This window comes from Cloeon dipterum, chromosome X (assembly GCF_949628265.1).
Source record: "Cloeon dipterum chromosome X, ieCloDipt1.1, whole genome shotgun sequence".
In the NCBI taxonomy this organism is placed as follows: domain Eukaryota; kingdom Metazoa; phylum Arthropoda; class Insecta; order Ephemeroptera; family Baetidae; genus Cloeon; species Cloeon dipterum.
In genome coordinates this window covers 20,024,539-20,048,211 of record NC_088790.1, presented here as the reverse complement: position 1 = coordinate 20,048,211, position 23,673 = coordinate 20,024,539, and the positions used below count along the sequence as shown (strand labels likewise).

Sequence of the window (23,673 nt, the reverse complement as noted above, 5' to 3'; positions counted from 1 at the left end):
GTATTCCTCCGTGTAAATATTTATTCATAAAATATTAGAAAAGGCCTTTAAATGTTTACGTTCTCTTCTCTCCAAACAAAAACTAAGCCACATAACAGATTATTTCATTACCATATCTTTTGAACTGGTTGATTAGCCGTTCAATGAAAAATACATGTACAATGAGACCGGCGCTAGGTTTAATTTAAGCACTCAACAATTTTTAACTAAGTACAACTTTCTCAAATCAATTAAATTTCAATGTGTACTAGTACTACCTGTTAAATAAAATATTAAAAATATCAGGAGTACCATTTCAGGCCACCTACTTTGGATTTGGAACTTTATCTTTTCAAATAGACTTCAGTTAACATATTTTGAAACAGAAAAAGTATCCCGCTATCGTTCACAGTAAGTTAATGCTCCTAGGATATTATTGTTTATTGTTCAAGTAACTAATTATTACTCAAAGAATATCATTAACTTAAATAACATGAATGAAATGAACAAAAGCAAGCAGGAACTGCAAATAAACGCGCGTAACAAAAAAAAATATCAAATTATTCCATAAAATATGGCATATACGAGCATTATTTGTTATAAATTATATTTATTTGCATAGCCATATTAAGTTTTAGCTGTTTAAGCTTGGACTGCAAAAATTATATTTAGTTTCTAGCAAATTGATTAAAAGTAAACCTTCAATAGATAAATATAATAATCCAAACCCTCTTTGGTTTATAATTTCTCAAATTTTATTTCCTCCCACATTTACAGCAAAGAAGATAATATTTGTTTGAGAATACGGAAATTGAAATGTTTTGAAATATCGAGATAATATCAGTTTTATTTTTGCATGGATACAATAAATTCAATATATGTACATACGATGGCAGCAAACAGTACTTTACATTAAATTTTAGGCTAAATCATGTATGGCACCTTTAAAAATTTGCACTTAGATAGATCCCTGACCGTATTTAAATTATTATATCATGAGCGGTAAATAATAACAATTTTTCATGATATAATTATATTTTCATTAATATTTTTAAGTACCAAGTACCTGCAATACCTTAAATTTTTAGAAAGTGTTTTCCGACGAAGTAGGATTATGAGCTGAGATGACCTCTTTGACCACTGCACCGGTGAAGTTGGGCCTTTGCTGGATTAAAATGTGCGAGCTTTCGCCCTCGACAGCCACCACTTGAGGAAGCCGGCCACTCGGGTCCAGTTTAGCTGCGATTTTGGCTAGCCGGTCGACACCTCCAGCGTTCAGGTTTGCACCAAGCCCTCGTAGTCCCAGAGTCATGCCAGTCTTGTCTGTCAAGAGCACGCCCTTCACGTCAGCAGCCTGCATCATTTCGTCCATAGCGGCTTCCAGTGCGTATTCCATTTTTGAATGCTTTGATCATCTATTTGTTTCCAACTGAAACGAAAATAAAATTAATTTTGTAACGATGATCGTTTCAAACAAAAAAATGTAAAAAAACAAACAAATTATATTAATGATAAAAAATAATGTTATAAAACCGATGCTAGAAAACAAGTAAACATTTTGTGTTTATGTATGGTTTAATAGATATGATACACAAAATTTATTTTTGATTTTTTCACACCATATTTTTTCAGAACTTAAATGGAGAACATACCTTATCAATTGTATTTCGCTGATTTGGCGAGCCGCGTACCCGATAAGATAAAAAATTAGAAGTAGTGAAAAGTGATGATTTTGAAATACATAAATGTACTGTGACGCCCCTTTTTTATAATCAGGGTTGCCACATGATATCATAAAGATATAGATTGATTTAGAGTTTAAAAAATATTCAGTTTATTTAAATGAGACATATGTCATTCATTAATAAACAATCAACACTCTTGAAATGTTTTTGGATTTCTGGTTCTACACATTTCCCTCATTTTGAAATTTCAAGGTTTCTTGATTAGGGAAATTTTGTTTCGTTGGCTTGCGTGCGCTCTGAATCAGAGAACTGCTGAGAATTTCTTGTTGATGGCGATCCGTGGGCTGGACTCGCCGGTTTTAGGACGGTTTTCTGCTTGATCTGCTTACCCGGTTGGCATTCTGTGCAGCATGGATCACAAAATCCTTCTTCTCTTCTCCATCTTTGTAAGTTTTGCGTGCATCAGACTAAATTGAGCGGTCTTTCAGGTTCGCGAACGCAAGCCTGGCCAGTGGTGCCACGAAAGCATTGCTCATTGGCTGCCGCGAAGGGTCCTTCCTTGTGCTATCATGCCCAACACCTGGGTGACCGTAATCGTAATAAAAATGAACCCAAAGCCAAACCAAGCACAAATTCGTTTCATATCATGAATTATTGAATCATTTGTGAATAAAATTAGACGCTAATGTTATTTTATTTTTATTGCAGACCTTCGTTCTATTTTACAACCCTACAAACAGCAATGCGGTGCAGCTTAACGCCCTCAACATTGATTCTATCTTAGGTAGGAAAACACAGCTGCATGTAATAATTCCACAGTTGAAAATTCAAAAATTTGTTTTTCTTGCAGCTACCAATGAGTTGGTCATGATAAATTTTTACGCCGATTGGTGCCGCTTCAGCAACATGCTGTCGCCTATTTGGGATGAGGCAGCCGCCCTGATAGCCAAGGAGTTCCCAGAACCGGGTAGAGTACTGTTGGCCAAGGTGGACTGCGATGCCGAGGGTAGCATCGCCACCCGCTTCCACATAACCAAGTATCCCACCCTGAAGATCTTACGCAACGGACAGGTCACCAAGCGCGAGTACCGAGGTCAGAGGTCGGCAGAGGCGCTGCTCACCTTTGTCAAGAAGCAGCTTGAGGACCCTGTCAAAGAGCTTAAAGCTGAAGATAAAATTGAGGTTCGTTTCTTTCTCAAAATTGTTCTGCACTTTTATTTTCCAGTTGAAATTATGAACTAATTTGATGTTTCATATTTTTAGCCTTCTTCTAGGTCAGTTGTTGGAACCTTTGCCTCTCGACTGACGCCCGAATATGACGTCTATCGTAAAGCAGCCACCGCTCTCAAGGATGATTGCACGTTTTACATTAAAGTCGAGTAAGTCTCAATTTTAATTTACAATTGACTTGATTTAATATATTGCATTTTTCTAAAGCGCTGTGGACCATAATTTAGAGGCTAGAGGGTAAAAAAAAGCTTGATATTTTTTCTTGGTGAATTAAAAATATTTTTAATTTTTATCTAGAGTTTTGACGGAATTACCTCCTAGGTATTTTTATTTCTTATACCAGCAATTGTTTTTGTTGTCTTACCGCACATTTTCGGTCTGGTTTCGGTTGCTTTATTTATGTCAGTGGTGCTTTTTTACTGCTTGTATTTGTTGAGCTTGTGAAAAGATCTATTTTCTGTATTTCAGTGGAGTACCACCACCGAGCGTCGAGTTTGTTCACAACAATGAGCGTTTACCCTACTCAAGTGACTTCACCATGTCAGCGCTGACGCAGTTCCTGCAGCCCCTTTGCATACCTATTGTTCGTGAGATCACCTTTGAGAACGCTGAGGAACTCTCTGAAGAAGGACTGCCTTTCCTCATCCTCTTCCACAGGCCGTCTGACACCAAGTCCAAGCAGGAATACAACAATTTGGTCAACAGGGAATTGAGAGAGGAAAAACGTAAGTGTTCGAAATTTTCATTAATATGCAACGTGCCGACAAAATAATTGTGTGGTGCCATTTGTTTATCCGGTGATATGAAATACTGTATAAACAGTTGCACGCAAAGGCTCTAGTTTAATTATAATTACAGCAATTTTCCTGGTTTGTAGTTACCTTGCGTGTTCTTTACTTTTTATTTAATTAAATATTAGCTTCTCCAGTAGGAAAATATTATAATTCTTTTTGTCATGAAATCCTCTTAAAGGGCAACTAGTATAAGCTAGAAGTGGAATTTCACTTATAAATATCTCCAAGAAAATACTCTTATATACGTATTAGTTTTTTTGTGATTTTTTCAATTATTGTTACAAGGGTGTTTTTTTGTAGAGAAAACAAGAAAATTTGTCACTTTTTTTTATTGTGCTCTCCCAAGATTGAAGGAATGGTTTTTTTTGTTTGAATCACTGATTAATGGTTTCACAAAAGACATAATTACGCACTGTGGAAATTGTTCATTATTTTCATTACTCCCCTACAAACGAGTTCAAACCATTTCAAAATCTGGCTCTGCACCTCAGGAGCTAAAAATGTTCCTAATTTTTCAAAGATAAAAGATTTTATTTACATCACAATTAGGCTTATTCCAGTTTTAGTCCACTAATATTTAGTGAGGGTTGAATTGTAGGGTTCTTAATCTCTAGATGCAAAGTAGACCTCAATTGTGCCCCTTATGCTGAGTCCACGCTTAGGGTATCCTTCTCTTCCTTTCGCTACATGGAAGAGTGTCATTTTTTTAACGTGTACAGTTCCTTTCACACTGACTCAGCTGCTGCGTGATGTGAAATAATATATAATATTAATTTTGCAGTGCCTTCCACAACTTATTTTTGTCCCAATCATGTCCAAGATAATCAGCGGCACTTTTGGTTGCGTCCATATTTTTAGGACGTGGCGAGGAACATTATTTGGTCTCCGTATTTCGAATTAGGTCAACGCACACAGTCCTTCACCTGGCAATACTTGTGCATTAGTTTTTTTTATTTAATCTGCTACTCGCAGATGTTCCCTTTCTGAGAACAAAAATTGCAGCTTCATGCAAAAATTGTATGAAGTTTCAAGAGCAGAACACAAAGTTGCGGTTTGTTGAAAAAGACAAAAAAATTCAAATGCTATTATCTCGATCTCGGCTTCAAGTTTAGCAATTGGGAGCAACCCAATTGAGATATAACTAACTGGACTTTAAATCTGCACAAATGGTTAAAGTTCAATTTTATTTTGACACTTGGCTCCACAGACATAAAATTTGATTTCAAAGCCCTAAGAACCAATGCCCATTAAAAATGTGCCTAATTATGGTGTTATTTTCCTGTTTCGAGATAATTGCAGGAAATCGTTGAAACAACGTGAAAATGTTGGTTCATGATCAATGAGTGCATTTTGGAAAACAATTTCACTACAATTGTTAACTGTTTTTTTTTAACAATAAACATCTTAACAAAATTGGCAATCAAACAATTCGCGATGTCATAAAGATTCCATGAGATTTCCAAAATTTAGATTGAGCTAAAAATTACACAACTTAAATAAGTGATACTCTGATGTACTTTAGGGCTGGACCAAGATTTGATCTTGTCGTTCCGTGCCAATCTGCAGTTTTTGTTTGATACTTTAAATCTTGATTTCATTTATGCAATATTTTGTTACTTTTAACTGACAACCGATTGAATGAAATATTCACATCCCTTTTAAAATTTGCAGAAAATGTGAACTTCCTGACTGCTGACGGTGAGAAATTCTCGCACCCACTGCACCACCTGGGCAAGACGGTGAACGACCTGCCGCTGCTGGCCATCGACTCGTTCCGGCACATGTACCTGTTCCCCAGGTATGAGGACTCTCACATCCCAGGCAAGGTGCTGCAGTTCCTGAAAGACCTCTACTCTGGCAAGCTGCACCGCGAGTTCCACTACGGACCTGATTCAACGCAGCACCCGGCCATCGATGGCGCCGCCCAGGTGATCATCACTGCGCCGCCCGAGTCGACGTTCAAGAAACTTGCCCCCTCCAGCAACAGGTACACGCTGCTGCACAAGGACGAACTGTGAACACGCCAAATCCGCCGACTGTTTCTGAGACATCACCTGCTCACTTGAGTCAACCTTAGTATTGCATAAAAATGCCCATTTCCTCGATCACGCTATTAAAATGAAATTTTTCTTTCTCTTCTTTTACACGGGGTTGTGTGTAATTATTTGAAACCAATCGCGAGTTCTTGGCTCTAAACCGGTGAGTACTCTCTCAAGTTGAAACTTGAAAGCAACCATTACTCACTTACTCTCTGAGACAAAGTTTTTAAGTTGTTGAAATTTTATCTTGTCCTATGCAAAAGTGACTTGTTTTTGAGTGGCAGAACGTGTGTATGAGCATCGAGTGCGTGACCTCTTAATTCATAAGAAAAACCAGCATTCCTCCCTTGTGCAAAAATGAAATTTGAAAGCAGTAATAATTGTTGCTATTTAAATGTTAGGATAAGTGATTGTGCGCAAGATAAGTCCATAGTGTGTTTCGTTTTGATTGCAACTACTTGAGTCATGCAATAAAATTGAATTAAAATCAAAATTTTGTATTAAAATCAAAATACCCAGTTTATTAAATCTCTTCAACATGTAACTTGTAATCTTTGGGAGAAAGCACCAGTCCTTGCTTTGGCTCAAGGGTGGGCAAGGGTCCAGTTGCAGGCACTGAAAACTTAAATCTGTGCAGTAGACTCGTCAAAATAATGAACATCGTGTCCTTTGATAGAGGCTCTCCAAGGCACTGCCGGGGTCCTGTGGGTGGGTTAGAAATTGTATTTTTAAAAACGAATTCGATCGGAATATTTAATACCTTGACCAAATGGTATTGAGCATGGGTCTCTCTCGTACACACCACTTTCGTCGAGGAATCTCTCGGGGCGAAAGTTTTCTGGGTCCACCCAGTGGCTTTTGTCCATGCTCACACTGTACAAATTGACTATGAACATAGTGTCCTGCAAACATTAATAATTAAATAAGTTTTGACGGGTATAGATGAGCAGTGCGCACACCTTTGGAATGTGATGGCCCGATCTCAGTGTGATATCATTGCTAACTGTGTGCGGCGGTAGTATTGGCACCATGCTAACGTGTCTGAGAAGCTCCTGCACAAACGCCTGATAGTAATGGCAGCTGAAATGCAATCCAATTTTTGACAAATGTATAATTTTCAGAACGTGATTTGCCCTTTTTTCCAGAGCATATAGTTGAAATAGTCATAAAATGAACAACAAGTTTTTTTTCAACTTTGTGCCTAAATTTATTCATAAGGCCATAGTTTAATTTTTTTCCTTTTTTCAAACGTTTTTTGATACTGAAGCAGGAAAAATTGCGGTAACTAAAATGATCTTACTTTGGGACGTCTTTGAGGGGTGGCTCTCCTCCATTGGAAATCCGCTCCATTTCGGCCCGTAGCTTGTCCTGCACCCTGGGGAAGACCGCGAGATAGAGCAGCGCAAAGGACAATGCGTTGGACGTGGTGTCTGTCCCGCCAAGGAATAGGTCCATACACACTACGATGAGTTGCTCCATATCGAACGATGAGTCTTCGCCCTTTCTCATTGCGCTAATGTAAACGTCAATGAAGTCGCGGGTAACGCCTTCCTCGTAGGTAGCCTCATGTTGCTCTGCTACACCCTGCACAGGAACTATATTACCTTTCAGTCATCGCGCCAGCAGGCAAATTTTAGTCTCGTGGGCAGCCGCCGTGAACCCGGCTAAGCTGCGCCATCCGCCTTGTGTCAGGCTCACAATTAGCTGCGCCAGCCGCCGGTGAAAAAGGGTCAAAACTTAAAAAACGCGGAACAAAAAGATTGCATTCCGGACCTTTAGGCCGTTAAGCACTATTTAACTTCACATTTAAAATATTGTCAGCCACGCCGGTGAAAATGACCGACCGCCGCCTTAAATCTCGCGGTTGAAACCTCTACTTTTATTTGCTAATTTATTGTTGTCGCACAGCTACAAGATTTAATTTGACACAAAACAAATTTTTGCTCCATCCCTAAAAAGGTTTATGAAAAGCTTTGCTTTAACAGTGTCTTTTAAATGTATGATATCGTGATTTTTTATTTGACCATCTGAATAATGTAATATTTAATTAAACGAATGCGCCACTGCAAAAACGTGCCATTTTTAATTAAGCACACTCGTTAGATAAAATAATTATGGCAAATTAATATGCACATTAAATAAATATTTATCTAAGCAATTAATGTTAAATTACATAATATCCACTCTCACCTGCAGCAGAGTAAGAGTCATATCATTGATTTTTTGACAGCTTGATTGGGCTGCTTTGAATATTTAGCTTTATTTTAGATATTTTTGCCGATTTTCAAAGTTGATAATGATAACGTTATCATTTGGCATGCAGCGCGCAGACATTGTTTCCATGATCAGCTTCAACCTAATTTGTTTGCTAATTTTTGTATGACGCAATATCAAAGATAATTAATCAATTTTTTGTTTTTGCAACAAGAAAGCACTCGAAAAAAATGTAGAGCAAAATATGCTTGCGAAACTTTTTTAGCGCGCGTTGAAACACTGATTTCTTTAACGTCACCTTAATATAATCCTGCAAAATTTCTGCAGACTTCATCGCTTCTTTGATGGGCCTATTTATCACAGGTATAAACCTGAGCCAGGGTAATGTCATCCTGAGTGGATCACCCTGGCGCGTGTAAGCGGTGATACTCTCGAGCAGCTGCTTGAACTGGGCGTCTTCGTGGTCGTGCCTCTGGCCAGACATCATGGCCCAAAGGACGTTGATGACCGAGATGGGCAGCAAATCGTGCAGGGCCGAGCCTTCGGGGCAGCCAGCGCGCTTCTTCATCGACTCTACCAGTGCTTCGGCTTCGTCGCGAATCATGCGTTCCGTGCTGCTCTTCCCAAAGCCAAAGTCGCGCAAATGACGGATTGCGAAGCGCCGATGCGTCCTCCAGATATTTCCGTCAGCAAAAAGGATTCCTTGAAAGACGTGCAAATATTTAAGACATTTTATCTTAGCACTCCTCGATCCTAAAAATTTATCGGAAAGCAAAATAATGTATATTTGTAAATTCCTTCCTTCCATCATATATAACTATAGTGTGGGGTTTTGCTGCATCAGGACCGATGGCTTGTGGCTCACATTGTTGAGCGCATGCTTTGCTTTTATTGCACACTAAATGAGCAATGTGAGAATTAGGATTTTGGAGAGTTGCGAAAGGTTTCCAACTCGCTTTGCACCTCTACAAATGTAATATATACGGATATCGCGCGCGTCTTTAAAAAATTCCTTCGTCCAGTGATATTGAGGCCAGTATATAATATATATCGTCTTGCAAGAATTCGTGGAAATCTTACTAAAAATAGCTCCGACCATGTATCCCTTTATATGGCAAATTAACATATAGAAGTTTTTGCTTTAATCTTTTCGTGAGCATGTTAAGATTCGTTGGAAAAAACATATTAATAAAAACTAACCTAATTTTTTGTTGAAGGATCGCATCTTCAGAATAATATTGTCCGGCCGGAAACTGCAGTCTTCTCTCGCAAGCACTTCCTTGACGGTCTCATAGCCATTTACAAAAACTACTTTCAACGGTCCGAGCTGCAAACCCACTAGCGGTCCGTCCAACTTAGACGCGTGAAACGCAATCTCTTGAATCGGCCTTCCATAAGCCAAAAAGAGCAAGGAGTTTAAAACTGTTTTCGCCGATGGACCTTTAAAAATAAATAATTTATAATTCAGAACGTCTGCGATGAAAAGAGCGCACCTGGAGGAAAATCTGGTGTTTTTTCTCCAAAGTAAATCTTGGCCAACGCTAGGATGGCGAGAAAAAGTAGCAGTTCAACCAGCATCTTGAGCACCAACTAAACGGACTAAACTGGATTTAAACAACTATGATGCAGGCAGAGACGCAATTCCAGTTTCACTGGCATCAATATATCTATTAAGCAGAGGCGTGAGTCATATATCTTTTATATATGCCTTCCGATCGTGTAAATTAGCTACAAATAATTGCGCCCTCACTTTCAAGCTCTAACGAGCAGTTTTCTACCGACCCAACTATCTTGCTACTCCATCAAACGCAGACTGATGAAAAATCATTATCAAATTTTGCACTTGGGCTGATGTGACATAAAGTCTCAACTCGCCACTTATAAAACTACACCTGCTAGGGTATTATATCAGATAGCCTACAATCGCCTAGTGACAATTGGTGGCAGAAAATGCGAGATTTCTCATCAATACACAAATTTGGTGCTTGGACTTTGTGTTACAGAGCATCATCAAATAAAGAGATAGATCGAATTTGGGATCAAGAAAAATTGCTACGAATCAATTCTTCACAAGCTGAATAAATTTGATTCTAATTCTGAGTTTATAAAATTAATTTCGGCAGAATAACCGCGAGTGCTCTGAACCATGAGGTAAAAAATAAAACAAATACCTGCTTTGAGTTTGAGACAATTAAGTGACATTTATAAATCACCATGATTTCTGTTGGTGCTGACACCAATTAAACTAAACTCGATCTTGGATCACAACACAAGTACACGTGCAATGAATTTAAATGTTGTCGTCCAAACTATAAAATAACTAACACAATCCCCGTGAAGTCAATGTAGCGAGATCCCTTTTTTTAAAATTTAAAACTTTCAAAACAATAAAACACAAACTAATAAGATTTCCTGAATAATCGTCTCCCCAATAACTACAATTTCCTACAATAATCCGCATTCAGTTCATCAGTAGGGTCGGTCAAATACCTTAAATGCTTTAAATTTCCAACTCCAAAGATAACAAACGACAACCTCCTTTGTAAGTAACTAGTGTGGTGGCAAAATCTAACAATAGTTATCTTTTTGAACAAGGCACAATCATTGAAACAAGAGGTTGATGTTGCAGTTGTCTTTAAAAATTGTATAATATGGTTAAAAATGTCGTCAACTATTGATCAGCTCCACACGTCGGCTGAATAGCGCTTCTGGGCCTCCATCTTCTTGACATAAGCGTTGGCAGCATCCTTGTTCATGCCACCACCCTCGGCCACCAGGTCAACCACCAAATTGTGAACGTCCCGGGCCATGTTGCGCGCATCACTGCAACGAGACACGAGTCAAATGTCACGAAAAACGTCAATATTTTCAGGGGTGACGCTTTAATTATCAAAAAAGAGCAACGGATGCACATTCACTTACCCACAAACATAGAGATGGCCATTTTCCTTTCCTAAAATGCGCCACAAGTCCTCTTTGTGCTGCTCCATCAAATGCGTCACGTAAACTTTGTGCTCTTTTTCTCGAGAAAATGCAGTATGCAGCTACAAGAACAAGCAGTTAACAAAGGAAAATATTTTGGTTATCTGCACAAACATACCTTAAGAACACCTTTGTTAACAAACTCCGTGAGCTCTTCTTGGTAAAGGAAGTCCTCGTCCCGTTTCCGACAGCCAAAATACAGAATAGTCTCCCCAATCAGTTTACCTTAAAATTGGATATAAATAGAATTAAAAAAAAATTGTTAATGATTCACTAACATGGTTGTTTAATTAATTTTTTGCACTTGTGTAACAGATTTTAAGGTTTTCTAACTTTGCTGTGCTTTTGTATTTTCATGAGAGAATTACTTTAGTAAACATACTACAGCTGAAAGAACGACAGGTATTAAAATTAGGAAATTAATCCACAAGATTAAATATGTTTGATGATGCATAGTCAAAATTGAGTTATTTGGTTACACAAAAAAAAATAAAAAAACGGCGTTATTCGGCTTTCCCTGACAACAGCATTGCAGCAAAAATCTTTATTGCAATTAGAATTGCAAGTTGGGAAAACGAAAGTCAGAGGTGGTAAAAAATAAAGGAAAATTGCAATGAACTAACCTTGCTCCAAACAAAATGCTCGTTCTTGCAGGAATCCACGGAAGGGAGCAATTCCTGTGCCAGGACCAATCATGACAACAGGAGTCTGCGGCCTGGTCGGAAGGCGGAATGCGGAACGACGGACAAATATGGGTATTTTATCGTTCAACGACAGACGGCCCAGCCAGCTAGTGGCGACGCCGTTGACGGTGCGCCCTGTCGGAGTTTTGTATTGCACAATAGCTGCGGTAACGTGTATTCTCTCAGCGTGTGCCTGGAAATCAACATTAAAAAGGAAATATTAAAAATGTTCTAAAAATGGGCAGGTTCCATAATTAACAAATTTAAGTAAAAAGGGAAAAATAATATTTGATGTTTAATTTAAAGTATTTGAGCCAGGAATAAAACTCTTAATTTAAAGGAGAATAAGCAATACCAAGCCTGGCATAAATGCAAGAAACGATCATAAAAAATGGAAAAATTGTGATTTGACAAATTTGAGTCATATATTGTTTTAAAATTTTCCGTTTAAGTAAATTTTCTGTATCTGATTCATTCACATAAGAAAGATTTTCACCTTGGGAGAGGATGAAATGGAGTAATATCTGCATTGCAGGCGCGGTAACAGCTCCAACAAATAATCAAGAGGTGGCTTGCATGATTTCAGGTCCTCCAGGATGTGGACAATGGACCGATTCTCCTTGATGACCCACTCTTGGTACTCCTGCTTGCCCTCAGCAGTGGTGCTGGCCATCTGCTTCAGCTTTGCTTTCTCCTAGAACAAGATGTGCAATAAAGAATGCGGCCAGTCTGCAGGGCGAATTAATTACTTCAGGGTCACTAGTGAATTCGGATATTTCTTTCAACACGTGCGTTCTCGGATTGCTGGTTATATCGACGTAAAATGAGAGAGCAGTTCTGTACGAGCACGGACAGGGGAACGGAGTCTTTTTACTAGAGTCACTATCAACGTTGGTCAGGGTAATAACAGTGTCCAGGTCAACTTCAAGGAGTTGGCCAATACGCTCCACTAGAGCTTTGTCGTTTTCAGGATACACAGCCACGTGATCGCCTAAAAACGCAAATTAAGTAGGAATCACAATTGAACTTAAAAATTGAAATCAAGGAAAACATCAGTAAAATACACACCAGCATCATATCTGATCTTTGAGTCAGTGATTCCAAGTTCGATGTGCAAACAAGAGCGATCACCACCAGTGTAGAGTTCTCGCTTCTCTAATATTGGCGCCATGAAGGGGTTCTTGGAGTCAAAAGGCCTGCAATCAATCTTTCAATCAAACAGGAGACCGAGGAGAAAAAATTTTCACGCACGGGCGCTGTGTGACGAGCGAATTGAGTCTTGCAACCTCGCCCTTGTACACTTTTTCGGGTGCGATGTCTGCATGCTCGGTGAGTTTATATTGACGCATGCTTTCCTCTTCGCCGCTAGCTTCAATGCCGAAAAATTCGCATACTGCCGGCCAAAGACGGTCTTTCCATGTTATGAAGTCATCCTCGATGCTATGGAAAAATTATATTTAATTTTGATTCCTTTCTTTTCAAAACGCATTTAAATAAAAAATTATTAATATTTTTATAGCAAAAACTGTGACCTGATAGTGTGTATATCTAGGTTTTCAAACAACGCTGATTCGTTATATTTACAAACCCTGGCTACTTAAATTTTGATGAAAGATTAAACTAATTAAAAAAAAAGAAATCGAATGGTTTTTTATTTCATCAAAAAATAATGGCCCAAACATCGCTCGAATTCTCATTTTCACATCGCAATGTGCACACAAATCATAGCTCAACAATGCGAGCAATTCAACCTATATCCTTTCACACTTAGGGGCACTGCACTTATGTGTTAAAAATTTTGGGCATTCCACTCTCACCAATTGATATTTTTTGGGAAAAAATGTTCAGAGCATTTTCTCGGGTATTTCGCAGACTATGTTTCCGTGCATTCCAATTTCGGGAATAACACTGGATACCAAGCCAACACCTCGGTATAAAATTTTTTTCCAAAGAATATATAAAAGCCATTAAAAATCGATTGATAACAAAAACAATTCTATTTAATGAAAATACATGCTTCCAAGAAGTTTTAAATTTAATAAATACTACTGGTGTAAGTTACAGCAAAAATGTAATCATTAGTAATGATAAAGTAAACTATGCGCAAGCGTGTACTTTAACACACATAAGCGGGGGCTATCGCAATATAAAGGTATAGTGAAAAATGCTTTTCAAGGTCAGCAGACATAATTAATTGTGAAATTCCATAATCTGTTTATTCGGTAAAATCAATTTGATAACTGATAACAGTTGAACGGTTTAACTTACTTGGCATCGTCATCACCCATGCCGAGTTCAAAAACGCGAGTTGCGCCCAGATCCTCAAGCCGCTTGTCCACGAACTTGCCCATTTCGTTGTAGTGCTCGTAGGTTTTGTTTCCCAGTCCAAAAACCTGCAGAATAATGTGTTAAGTGAATGTGGGGATTTTTTTATTTTAGTTTCTTAATTTTCGAAGCATTCCAATTGATTTTCTGGATCATATCAACACTGTTTATTTGATGGGTCAAATTCAATCTCAAACTTGTTTTTAAATAATATCGTTAATTATAATTCGTGTCTCAAAGGAGTAAAAATTGCAGACGTGGAAAACTTACAGCATAGTTGAGCCCGCTGAGGTCAGCATCGCCATTCTGGAGCCACTCAAAAAACTCCTGTGCGTTGTCGGTGGGGTCACCTTCGCCGTATGTGGCGAGGCAGAACAGCGCTAATGAGTTAGGAATGTCCTTAAGCTGTGACAGTTCCTCCATGGAACACTCCTCAGGGTCTGCCAGCATTCCCTTGAGACTGAAGCGGCCTCCCTCCTTGGCCAGTCGACTAGCGAACTCTTCAGCAGTGCCTGTCTGGCTACCGTAAAACACGACCAGGCTGCGTCCAGACGTGCGCAGTTTCTGCACAAAGGACGTCTCTGAACTTGGTGTTGATTGGTACATCGAACTGACGACTCTGTAGGGTGCGGATTGTTCCAGTTAAAAAAGAGTAAAAATTGTTAACTATAAAAGCAAACCAACAATGATAAAAAATTGATGTCCATCCCAAAAATTTAAAGCAGCTTAACTATTTCAAGAATTATAAGAAAAGGCTACAACAAATATAAAATTTCAGCAATATAGCGGCAAAAAAAATCGATCGAAAACTTTAGTTACAAATTCAAAATCACCTGACTAGAATTGTTCTGGATATTATAACCTCAACAGCTATAATTTGATGCAGACGCACTCAACTGCTGGGAGCATGAATCTAAAGCACATCAACCTTACTCAAACTCGACCGGGACTTAAACCGGCAGCTGGCACTGGATAAAAACACTTGGCATGCCATTCTTACAATTCCTCAAATAGTGTAGATTGGTGGAAGGATGATTTTTAAGAAACGTGAATTGTGATCAAAATGCCAAGGATTTTTAAACTGAAGCAAAAAATGAAATTTTTCTGCCACGAAGGACATTATGATATCTTATGTGTTATAAAAAGAGTCGTGCGGAACAATAGTGTCAATTAATATTTGAAATTTATACATAACACATTACAGTAATACCTTTATCACATTGACTGATGATGCATATTTTTAATTTCTCCACCTTTAAATTTATTCTAATTATTAAATTGGCTCATCACTAGTCTGTCAATTTTTCTTTGTATCATCTTCCAACAGATCGACGATGACGATAAAACGTTAAAAGTAACGGGGAATTTTGTAACATGGTGAAATGCGGAAAAAATTCCGGTTTAAATATCATTTATTTAAAAAAAAACATTCTTCTACAAGTGAAAACGAAAAAAATGGATAGTTTCTGACTAATTCCTTGAGATTTTTTTGTGCGTGGCTCATCAATTGCGAATTTATCGGTCTTTTCAATTTCCAGGCTCCAAAGTGATGAACTGATTGTGTTTTAAACTATGTAACTACCCCCTTTATGCCCTGACCAACTTTAGGCAGTTAAGCCTCCCCTTAAGCCACTTGGCAACCTGGCTGCCTGTCACAGACTCATATCAGTTACGCTTTCCCCTGCATACCCTTTGCTGAATAGGAATTTAAACAACCACTATGTGAAGCAACCTGCTCAAAGGATATTTTGTTGTTTGTAGGGTAGGGGAGGCCGATATGGGTCAGGGCGTAAAAGGCCTAACAGGTAAGGGGATGAGCAAGAGGAGAAATAACCTGAAGCTCACGCACCTGAACCCGAAGTTTATTACTGATTTCTATATAAAATATAAAATATTTAAGAGCGGGAAATTGGACTTTATTTAATAATTAACTACAATAGAAGAGTGGTTATGACTGAAAAATCAACAAAAAATGTCGAAACTTATACATTATAATATGAAAATATTTAATGCACCTAAACTGGAGTCCACGCCTGCATAAAACTTAATAGAGCTTATAAATTTTCAGAAAATTTTGTCAATTTTATATTAAATTATATTTTCTTTTTTTATGTATAAGAAAGAACTTCAAATTAAACCCCCTAATTGAGAACTAGTTTCAGTGGCGAAAATACCCAGGTTGCTCAGTAGAAACCATCAACAATAGGAATTAAAAGCCTTAAGGACACAGAATCAGCTAGTACTTACTGGACGTCGTAGTTGATGGACGGGGGCGGTGTTGGCCGCAATTTCTTCATCAGAAGCCATCCCGCGATGCCAACTGTGACCACAAGAAGGACCAAATCAATTGCACCAAAAATCGCTGCTGACTCGCCGGCGTCTGCCTCCACGCGCGCTGCAGCCTCCATTCTGCAGTGATAAATTGAGTACAATCAGTGAGTGAGAAGACTATTAGGGTTGCCAGGAGACAACAAATATTATGTGCGGCCTTTCAGTACAAATTTTAGCCGGCTATTCTTTTGTAATCTTCTATAATCTCGACCAAAAATAAACGTTGGCATTTTTGTGCACGCGCATCTCTTATCTGATCAACTATTGCATCTGACAACCTTACACACTGGAGTGTGAGCCTTTTTTGTGCGGAGCGGCGACGCTGCTGCGTTCACAGCCAAATCTGCAGGGATCAAGGCCAGTGGAAGCGAGAATAATATGCTGAGCTGGGCGTGTGGCCGCAAGAACCACAAAAGCTTGCATAATACTTTGACGGACTCACATATATTAATATTTTTATGTAATTAAAAAAAACTGACCAATCAATTGATGTGAATGAACAATTCAACCTTTCTGAACATATTCGCGAAATGAGAAACTAACTTATAAATTTGGGGAGGAAGGAGCCTCTCTCCTATTTATAGTTCGGGTGTGTATTTGGAACAGTTTTGGAATGTCACTCCATCTGTTTATTGCTATAACATAAAAGAAGAAGCATTTTACTCTTCTGATGCGCTTCAGCCGTGACGTTAATTAAGTTAAACCCTTGTTTTCTAAATAGGTAAGCGCTTTTTTGATGTCATAGAACAGGTTATGGAAAGAGAGCAACAGGTGCGAGTTTTCGCAAGGTCGGGGTCACTGTCAGGGTTTGCACGCACGACCTACTACTGCTGATTGAAAGGTTGACACGTACATGCATAGATGATGCAGCTTCTGATCAGCTTTTACTAGAATAATTGAATTTATTAAAGATGGGGATGTGGAAATATTGAAATTAATTCATAGCTAGGGATCAGAGGTGCTCAACAAAGAGAAAAAGTATGCTCGCAGTGCTTATTATTTGCTGCTTGTATGAGATATGTACGCTTACATAAATTTAGGCAAGTGTAAACTCGGCAACTTGTTAAGATACATAAACGTATTATGGTACTAAAATTAAAAGATGATTTTGCTTTTACCTTAATTATATAATCCAGAGAGCACTCGGCATAGGCCTCTGCACTCTTCCTCTGCAAGCCTTTCCTGCTATCTGCTCTGCTTTTTGTTTGCTGCTGCTCCCGTACCCGTGCCGTGGATGAAGGTACGTGCAGTTGCAGTCAAGACAACATGATAAAAACGAGCCCGCTGTGCAAGGAGCTAGGGGTGGTCGGTTTGGCTTCAACACCAGCGTCTTTTAAATAAATTTAAGTAAAGTAAGACTAAAACCACTTGTAATAAGCGCTTGTTTTTTTTATAAAGTACACCTTTCCTTGCACTAAAGCACTAAAAATACAAGGTGCAATCTCTTGGTGGTGTTGGCATCACTTATGCCAAGAGAAATCAACCTGCAGTGATCCTGCAATTCATTACTACTGCGAGAGCAATCTCAAATGAGATAAAGAGCATGACATCGACTTTTTATCTTGAACTGAACTCAAAGCTCTTATAGTCCATTCAAGGTTCCTGGTTTGATACTGTAATAATTGCTCACTGATTTTAAGATACCATAATTATGGTAATTACAAATGTGGTAAGTAAAAAAAAGGACGAAATGAGTGAGAAACATAATAACTAACTATTAAATTAATAAATAAAAAATATAATTTGGTGAAAAAATAAAGCAAAGCTTTATGAAACTCTAGTTGATAAGAGACTTTATTACGAAGTAGCGTTACAATAAACTAATTAGAATTACACCACTGAAACAAGACGCTACACAGATTTCATTTTGCAAAGGTATCTGAGTTGAAGCATCTTAACATCGTCAGGGCCAAGTTTCACGACACCCTCATTGTTATCGATGGAAAGCAGCATACCCACAGCTTCCCTGTCTTCTCCAAGAATTACCTTCACGTTGTCGCCTCGCTGTGGGACCACAGGCTCCAGTTGCTCCGAAAGCAAATTCACCACGCGATCCTCCTCAGGCAGGAAAACGCTGCACATACCACCCTAAAAATCAAATCAAAATAAGTCACCCTAGAACAGCCTGCTTGGAGTAAAATATTCCCACCGAAATGCCTCGAATGATACCAGTCTGACCAATCAGCCCCGCGTCCCCGTGGGTGCTCTTGATGCGCACTTCCAGATCGGTTGTGTGCCACTCATGCATCGTCAGGTGCTCCATGCCTGCGCCTGGCGTCTGCGGGTTGTAGGGCGACGTAACATTGCCAATAGGGCTGTAGTTAGAAGAGGGCGAAGGCGACTCGTACGCTCCACTACCAGGAGATCCAGAAACCTGGTAGTTAGTTCCAATAGGACTCGGCGTTGGCACATACCCACCAGGGCTGGGAGTTGCTGCAAATTTTTACAACACGGATTGATTAAAAAAGGTTCAAAGTCCACATGTACTTCATTAAAGGATAATTTTGCTGCCTGGTTAACCTAACTATTTTGAAACCTTCCTCAGAAATACTTAAATGTTAACTGATTATTTAAAACCGAGGCAGGTTAAGTGCTATAACATTTGGTGAGTATCAAACACCAAAATTAAGACAAAATAATAATTGTTTTAACACTGCATTATTTACACTCTAGCCGGCGAGTCACATTCACTTTTTTTCAAATTGTAACTTAAGAAAAATTGGAGGTTTTTGAGTTTTCATAAATCAAAAGCTTACGTCTGAATCCAACACTTGGTGATGGTGACGACTGATAAGGTGAGTAGCTGTGATCAGATCCGTACATAGTGCCAGGAGTTTGCGGTGTGTATGGCCCAGCTGGGGTGTCTGGATTGTAACCTGGAGTGCCTGAAAATTCAATAACTATTTTTCTACTCTTAAATGAAATTTAGATTAATGTACTTGGATTGTAGCCTGGAGATGGCGAGTCATCCAGGGCATATGAGTCGTTGTCTGAGCCCCGGGCAGGTGTGTTGACCACTGTGGGATCCCAGGCACCAGTTCCTGGTGTGCGAGAGCCGTCGTGAGATGGAGTCATGCTGCCATAGTGAGGAGTCCTCGAACCAACTGAAAAATCACCATCACACATTAATAAATGCAAATTAATTGTTTTGCATTTTTAAACCAATTGTAGGTTAAAAGTTTCCAATTTATTTATTTATTTTTATTGAATCAACACGCTTGCTACTTAATTTAAGGTATCTTAAAAATATACAAAAAAATCCACAAGTAAATTTTTCAGCTGCTAAATTATAAAAAAAAATCTAGAAAAGTTACAATTTAACCCACAAGGGAATTTAATTAAACCTGAGCCAGTACCCTAATTTTAAGATGTTGAATAATTAAATCTTAAGGTTGAATGAGATGATATGCCATTCTTGTGTGACTAGGTAATTCAAATATAAAAAATTTAATCATTATAGAGCATATTATAAGAGAGAGAGAGTAATAACACAATTGATCTAGCAATAAAATAATTTCCTGGCCTGCCATTTTTCTTATTTATTCTAGAAATTTTCCTGTGCTGCTTATTATATTAAATTTTTTTTAATTATCCTGGTCCTTACCGTCGTACATAGGAGTCTGGCTGCCGTGCATAGGGGTCTTCGAGCCATCGCCTCTGTACATAGGGGTGGCAGCGCCGCCACCTCCGTAGTGAGGGGCGATGGGGGTGCGGCTGTACGTGGTATACGAGCCATCTTTGGTGGGCGCGCCAACGCCCGCGATGTGGCTGCGGTCAACCGAGATCGTCTGGCAGGTCGAGTGCAGCTCCACCCTGGCGGTCGAGTCGGTCGCATCCTTGACGATGCCCACGTTGCCTTTGTACGGCCCGCCAGTGATCTTGATGGTTTGTCCGATGAGCTGTCGGTCGCGGCGAATGTTGCCGCCACCCCCGCCGGCCATGCCTCCTCGGCGACCACCCCTGCCGCCACCACCGCCTCCGCCGCCGCCACCACCCCCTGAAGGATGCGCGGGAGATGAGATGCGGGGAGACATAATCCTAGGCGACATGAAGCCGCCGCCGATTCCTCCTGTGCCGGCACTTGCAGCGCTTACAGCCTAGGATAAACATATTCATGATTAGATGTTATAAAGAAATGAGTTTTGGCAGTATGCTGTTTAATGAAAAGTAAAAAAAAATATTTATGCAAATACTGGACAAAGTTTGTGGAAAGCAAACATCAAGAAATTTACAGAGGAACAGTTTAAATATTTTAAGCATTTGTTTTTAGTGGCATTCAACTATACGTAATTTTATTCCTCTTTGGACCAGAAAAGAAAATTTCAGTCCCTAAAAAAATTTCATGTCAATCTTTATTAAAAAGTTTTATCAAATATATTAAAATTTTTCTTTCTAAACAGTTTAAGGTACTTCAAAATCACTTGCATAATCTTAAATAACAAATTGAAATTTCCTACCTTTCCGCCGCCAGCAAGAAGAACGTGCCTGGTTTTGCAGACGAAAATACCGCCATTCTCCAGGAAGAGTCGAGAGTGCAGGAAAGCACAGTTGCGGTACAAGTGCTTGATTTCACCCTCGCGTCCCTGCATGATCGTTTACATTAGCCATGGATCCCCAGTAAAAAGAGAAAAACTTACAGCGTGCGGGCCATCCACAACTTTGACTATGTCCCGGACTTGAATGGGATTCTGCTCAAGATCAAGAGCTTGAGCGTTCCGATTTTCACGCTTCTTCTGCAAAGTTTGTGGCTTGGCCTCCACAAGCTTGCCGCTCATGGAAAGAATTTGGAAGCTCTCCTTCTCTAGACGAACGATCACTCCTACGGTCTGAGCACTGGAACAGGTTTCAATGAAAATTTATCGTTGCTTCTGGCGTGGACTGACTTACTCAAGCATAACAAGATCTCCCCACTGGAATTGACCCAGGGAGTCAACGCCAGTGGCCATGTCAGTGCAGAGCTGCAAATCCCTTGGAAGAACTTCCAGCTCATGCATGGTCAGATCTGAGAACAAAACTACACGGTTGTCCTCAACGCGGATGATGAGACCTGTGTCTCCTTCGTATCGCCCTTTCAGAACCTTCACGTGGTCCCCTTGCTTGAAATACTTCCTCAATTCACTTGCTTGGAACTCCAGAGGTTCCTAATGATCAAATTTTAACGTTTTTAGATTCAAATAATGCTGATTAATAGGCAAAGAACTTACGACAAGCTCCTCGTGCTTGGGCAGAATCGTGATTTTATTGCCCTCAATAGTCTGAATTTTGCCTTGCAAGTGCATCAATTCACCCTCAAACACTTCCACTACGTCTCCAGTGGCGAATGAGTGTCCCACTTCTTCTTTCGCAGTCACATTTGATGAGAGCTCCAAGTCGATGCCTTCAGGCGAATCTTCAAACTTCTCCAGCTCACTCAAAGTCGGTTTAACACCTTTAATTCACTTAATAACAGTGTTTCAAGTGTTACTTAAAACATACCATCAGCGAGAACAGCGTTGGTGGGGAAATTTTTAAACAAGAATCCCTTTCTGGAATAGCGATTGCCTTCAAATATCAGGAAGTCACCATCCCGAGCCACTTCTCCTCCAATCGCACGGACTGCTTCGGGGTCAAAAAGCTTGGCAGCAGGACGCTTGAACTTCTTTCTTTTGTTTGCGTCAGACTGGAATTTTAAATGTCAGAAAAATACTGATGAACAGATAATAAACTTACTTGGGAGTTCCTTAGGGCGCCTCTCAATTTGGTATAGTCAATGCGTGGCAGAAGTTTAAGATGTACTGTGTTTTGAGCTAAATCTACATAATCCACTTGCGCTATGTCATCCTTGAAAATTCCCCTCTTCAGTCGAACCCACTGCTTGACCTTAAGACCGGACTGCTCCCTCACGACTCGCAGAACGTCTGTCATTTCTTTGATTGGGACCATCTGTGTTAAATTAATTTAGTATACAGATATCAATTAAACTCCTGTTTCAATCTGACCTGCTGTTGCCATTGCCCCATGCGCAAGTTTCCAACATTGGCAATTAACTGTTTCACATGAGTCTGCTTGAACGCCTCAATATAAATGTAGCCCTTGGCTCCCTCTGGAGCAACAACACTCTTAATTTGCAGAGCTTCTGGCGAGCTCAAGTAGGCCACAAACTTCCTCATCAGCGAGAGGCAGGTGGCCTTTTCTTCGCCCATTCTACATTTGACCATCCACAAGTTTGGGTCTCTGGAAGTCACTTAGTGAGGAAAAACATGTGATATTAACCCTCAAGGCTTACTTCACGCCAGGAAGAAGTGTTTGCTGGGTGATTTCGTCAGACATTTCTTCTCCTCCATCGCCAAAGTGCCGGGCAACTGCACCCTCATCTGCATATTTATTACGCAAATACTCCTCCAGTTCATCCTCCTTGTGTTGGCTGCACACGGTATAAAAATCAGTAAAACAATATTCAAGGAGTGTGTACAAACTGTGTCATCTACATATTATTACATTATAAATATTAATTGCGATGATAAGAAATGGAACATTGCCTTAAATGGCACTCTCTTGCTTCCAAATATTTATTTTTCTTATACACTTCTTTAAATCACATGGATACTGCTTAAAAGAATGGCAATTGAACAAGAAGGTCAAAGAGGTGTAATTAATAAAACTAATTTATAAAACCATTACTTACTCCCAGATATTATGGCCACGTCGTCGACCCTCAATTTCTCTAGCAGTCGGACCAAGTTCATCATCATTTCCAACAAATCCTGCTGGTTCTGCCCCGTCTTCCCACTCATCATCTTCATCCACATCAGAGTCTACTTCTGCTTCATCAATAATAAACCCGCCGTAGCGATCCTTCTTCCGCTTTTTATTTGGCCGGTCGTAATCGTCTTCCTCCTCTTCTTCATCATACTCATCCTAAAAATGTTTAAATTTTAGTCCCCACAACCTTAAAAACAAGATATTGAGTATCTACTTCTCGGTCCTTCTCCTCTTCTTCTGAACCACTTTCAACCTGTCGATTTTTCTGCTTCTTTTTCTTCTTCTTGCTGGAGGCCTGAATTTCTTGTTCGCTATCGCTGGAATGGTTTTTCTCGGACTCATTGTCAGAGCCCTTTTCTGAGGGCTCAGGCTCCTCTGATCCACTGTCCTCTGCTTTGTTTTCCCACATGTTATCATTGTCGTTGTCGTCGCTGTCCGACATGGTTTTGGCTTAATTTGCACTGTTCTCTAGCTAAAACAATAATTATTATTGTTCTCGGCAACGACGGCAGCTCACTGCAAGGCACAACTCACTCAAGCCACTGCTACTGCTTGCTAAGTTTTGCTTGCTTGTCGCTGCTGATGTTGATTCCGACAAACAACGCAACATGAATTGAGGCGCCTTCATCGCCATCATTCATTCTTTTCGATTATCCGGTTAGTTGTGAAG

The 23,673-nt window shown here is 39.5% G+C and overlaps 4 protein-coding genes across 9 annotated transcripts; 1 reads left to right on the top strand and 3 right to left on the bottom strand.

Moving 5' to 3' along the window:
* Nucleotides 1-808: 808 nt before the first annotated feature.
* LOC135945440 (NADPH--cytochrome P450 reductase) lies at nucleotides 809-17,534 on the bottom strand. Of its 3 annotated transcripts, XR_010575428.1 has the most exons (13): nucleotides 17,381-17,534; nucleotides 16,179-16,340; nucleotides 14,202-14,550; nucleotides 13,875-13,999; nucleotides 12,858-13,046; nucleotides 12,675-12,802; nucleotides 12,356-12,597; nucleotides 12,103-12,300; nucleotides 11,547-11,799; nucleotides 11,042-11,148; nucleotides 10,864-10,985; nucleotides 1,632-2,129; nucleotides 809-1,408 (listed from the first exon to the last, which is right to left on the bottom strand). XR_010575428.1 is itself a non-coding variant. In XM_065493132.1 (12 exons), the coding sequence occupies exons 2-12, from the start codon at nucleotides 16,337-16,339 to the stop codon at nucleotides 10,620-10,622; spliced, it is 2,019 nt and encodes a 672-aa protein (XP_065349204.1). In that variant the 5' UTR covers nucleotide 16,340; nucleotides 17,381-17,534; the 3' UTR covers nucleotides 10,559-10,619. The 3 variants fall into 3 exon arrangements, 2 of the variants coding, with proteins under 2 accessions (XP_065349204.1, XP_065349205.1); XM_065493132.1 differs by lacking the exons at nucleotides 809-1,408; nucleotides 1,632-2,129 and adding an exon at nucleotides 10,559-10,764; XM_065493133.1 differs by lacking the exons at nucleotides 809-1,408; nucleotides 1,632-2,129; nucleotides 16,179-16,340; nucleotides 17,381-17,534 and adding exons at nucleotides 10,559-10,764; nucleotides 14,765-14,897.
* On the top strand, nucleotides 1,969-6,220 carry ERp44 (Endoplasmic reticulum protein 44). Of its 4 annotated transcripts, none has more exons than XM_065493136.1 (8): nucleotides 1,969-2,110; nucleotides 2,373-2,448; nucleotides 2,515-2,846; nucleotides 2,928-3,043; nucleotides 3,102-3,131; nucleotides 3,192-3,215; nucleotides 3,363-3,619; nucleotides 5,360-6,220. In XM_065493136.1, the coding sequence occupies exons 1-8, from the start codon at nucleotides 2,075-2,077 to the stop codon at nucleotides 5,704-5,706; spliced, it is 1,218 nt and encodes a 405-aa protein (XP_065349208.1). In that variant the 5' UTR covers nucleotides 1,969-2,074; the 3' UTR covers nucleotides 5,707-6,220. The 4 variants fall into 4 exon arrangements, with proteins under 4 accessions (XP_065349208.1, XP_065349210.1, XP_065349211.1 ...); XM_065493137.1 differs by lacking the exon at nucleotides 1,969-2,110 and adding an exon at nucleotides 2,146-2,260; XM_065493138.1 differs by lacking the exon at nucleotides 3,192-3,215.
* LOC135945441 (methyl farnesoate epoxidase-like) lies at nucleotides 6,227-9,586 on the bottom strand. The gene is made up of 7 exons (XM_065493134.1): nucleotides 9,435-9,586; nucleotides 9,142-9,381; nucleotides 8,240-8,643; nucleotides 7,028-7,311; nucleotides 6,687-6,807; nucleotides 6,488-6,629; nucleotides 6,227-6,429 (listed from the first exon to the last, which is right to left on the bottom strand). The coding sequence occupies exons 1-7, from the start codon at nucleotides 9,517-9,519 to the stop codon at nucleotides 6,251-6,253; spliced, it is 1,455 nt and encodes a 484-aa protein (XP_065349206.1). The 5' UTR covers nucleotides 9,520-9,586; the 3' UTR covers nucleotides 6,227-6,250.
* A 504-nt stretch (nucleotides 17,535-18,038) lies between the features above and the next one.
* Nucleotides 18,039-23,544, bottom strand: Spt5 (Transcription elongation factor subunit Spt5). Its single transcript, XM_065493131.1, has 15 exons — nucleotides 23,218-23,544; nucleotides 22,927-23,159; nucleotides 22,528-22,665; nucleotides 22,241-22,475; nucleotides 21,972-22,184; nucleotides 21,738-21,921; nucleotides 21,467-21,690; nucleotides 21,150-21,403; nucleotides 20,900-21,095; nucleotides 20,720-20,845; nucleotides 19,867-20,359; nucleotides 19,202-19,366; nucleotides 19,019-19,147; nucleotides 18,412-18,695; nucleotides 18,039-18,350 (listed from the first exon to the last, which is right to left on the bottom strand). The coding sequence occupies exons 1-15, from the start codon at nucleotides 23,443-23,445 to the stop codon at nucleotides 18,114-18,116; spliced, it is 3,339 nt and encodes a 1,112-aa protein (XP_065349203.1). The 5' UTR covers nucleotides 23,446-23,544; the 3' UTR covers nucleotides 18,039-18,113.
* Between the last annotated feature and the right edge of the window lie 129 nt (nucleotides 23,545-23,673).

Bases quoted from the DNA above. Each gene is read 5' to 3' on its own strand.
- LOC135945441 (XM_065493134.1), bottom strand. From the start codon at position 9,519: ATGCTGGTTGAACTGCTACTTTTTCTCGCCATCCTAGCGTTGGCCAAG. The intron at 7,312-8,239 runs GTGACGTTAAAG...GTTCCTGTGCAG, and splicing joins TTTTGCAGGATTATATTAAG to GGTGTAGCAGAGCAACATGA. The intron at 6,808-7,027 runs GTAAGATCATTT...ATTGCATTTCAG, and splicing joins CCCCTCAAAGACGTCCCAAA to CTGCCATTACTATCAGGCGT.
- LOC135945440 (XM_065493132.1), bottom strand. From the start codon at position 16,339: ATGGAGGCTGCAGCGCGCGTGGAGGCAGACGCCGGCGAGTCAGCAGCG. The intron at 12,803-12,857 runs GTGCGTGAAAAT...GATTGATTGCAG, and splicing joins TCGCTCGTCACACAGCGCCC to GCCTTTTGACTCCAAGAACC. The intron at 10,765-10,863 runs GTAAGTGAATGT...GTCTCGTTGCAG, and splicing joins GGCCATCTCTATGTTTGTGG to TGATGCGCGCAACATGGCCC.
- Spt5 (XM_065493131.1), bottom strand. From the start codon at position 23,445: ATGTCGGACAGCGACGACAACGACAATGATAACATGTGGGAAAACAAA. The intron at 22,185-22,240 runs GTCAGATTGAAA...AATTTAACACAG, and splicing joins TGGGGCAATGGCAACAGCAG to ATGGTCCCAATCAAAGAAAT. The intron at 21,096-21,149 runs GTAAGTCAGTCC...AACCTGTTCCAG, and splicing joins GGAGATCTTGTTATGCTTGA to TGCTCAGACCGTAGGAGTGA.
- ERp44 (XM_065493136.1), top strand. From the start codon at position 2,075: ATGGATCACAAAATCCTTCTTCTCTTCTCCATCTTT. The intron at 3,044-3,101 runs GTAAGTCTCAAT...ATTTTTCTAAAG, and splicing joins ACGTTTTACATTAAAGTCGA to CGCTGTGGACCATAATTTAG. The intron at 3,216-3,362 runs GTATTTTTATTT...TCTGTATTTCAG, and splicing joins TTGACGGAATTACCTCCTAG to TGGAGTACCACCACCGAGCG.